General features: G+C 57.3%; 1 protein-coding gene across 1 annotated transcript in view; it reads right to left on the bottom strand.

Moving 5' to 3' along the window:
- TTF2 (transcription termination factor 2) overlaps positions 1–1325 on the bottom strand; it is a 30861-nt gene that overhangs the window by 23000 nt on the left and 6536 nt on the right. Inside the window, 2 exon segments of the mRNA XM_018573532.1 lie at positions 424–606; positions 1052–1181. Coding sequence (XP_018429034.1) covers positions 424–606; positions 1052–1181 — 313 coding nt within the window.

The following is a 1325-nucleotide window of genomic DNA, read 5'->3' as shown; positions in this document are numbered from 1 at the left end:
GTACAGTTATACCGTCCCGGGATCTCCCCGCTCACCTCCGTACAGTTATACCGTCCCGGGATCTCCCTCTCCCCTCGGTACAGTTATACCGTCCCGGGATCTCCCCCCTAACCTCCGTACAGTTATACCGTCCCGGGATCTCCCCTCTCACCTCCGTACAGTTATACCGTCCCGGGATCTCCCTCTCCCCTCGGTACAGTTATACCGTCCCGGGATCTCCCCCCTCACCTCCGTACAGTTATACCGTCCCGGGATCTCCCCTCTCACCTTCGTACAGTTATACCGTCCCGGGATCTCCCTCTCCCCTCGGTACAGTTATACCGTCCCGGGATCTCCCCCCCTCCCCTCCGTACAGTTATACCGTCCCGGGATCTCCCCTCTCACCTTCGTACAGTTATACTGTCCCGGGATCCCCCCGCTCACCTCCGTACAAGCTGCTGTAGGTCTGACTGGAGCTCGGCCCTGAGGCGTGCACACCCAGGGAACTCGGGGGCAGCTCATGGAAAGACAATGGCTTGACCCCGCGCGTCAACTCCACAGGGCCCGGTCTGCTAAACGGGTTTCCAGGATCAGGCTGAATCTTGGGCTTCATCTCTTGGATGGCACCTGAGAAGGACAAGGAGAGAGCAGAGTGACCAATAATTTCCTATCCCAATACACTTCACCTCTAATCAGGCCTCTGACCCAGCACCTGGTTCCAGAAAATGTTTTTCTAATTTTTGGTGAAAGTTTTTATTCCTGTGTTCCAGATGCAGAAATGTCCTGGTGACAGGTGACTCCAGACTCTGCCCCTGCCACCCCCACAGCCTGACCACAGACCCTCCCCTCACAAATAGCCGAAGGACAGATTCAACCACCCCCACCAACCACACAGCCGGACCATATACCCCCCCCGCCCCCGGCACAAACACACATGCCCTGACCACAGACCCCCTCCCCCCCATGGCCTGACCCCAGATATCCACCCCCTCTGACACCACATCCTGACCAAAAACTCCTCCCCTGGTGCTGGATGGGGCATCAAAGCCACGGGCCCGATGAAGGGTGTTACCTTGTTGCTGCTGTGTGCTCTCCGGAGATAAAGACATAGACTCCAGAGCATCCTCCAGCTCCAGGACCTGTTTACGCAGCCTCTCCCCCTGGTCGGGGAGCAACTTCAGATTGACAGAAGCCAAAACGGCCTGAAAATAAACGGAGGGGAGAAGAGCAGAGAAGGAGTTACGTATGGGAGGTGCTATGATGAGCAGAAGAGCCCCTGCCACGTGCTTCAACTCCACCTTCCGGTCATTACATGACTGCTGTGTCCCTGGACATCCTGCAGGGGG

Source organism: Nanorana parkeri, unplaced genomic scaffold (genome assembly GCF_000935625.1).
Source record: "Nanorana parkeri isolate BGI_ZX_2015 unplaced genomic scaffold, ASM93562v1 scaffold2417, whole genome shotgun sequence".
In the NCBI taxonomy this organism is placed as follows: Eukaryota; Metazoa; Chordata; class Amphibia; order Anura; family Dicroglossidae; genus Nanorana; species Nanorana parkeri.
This window is presented reverse-complemented; position numbering and strand designations above follow the sequence as displayed.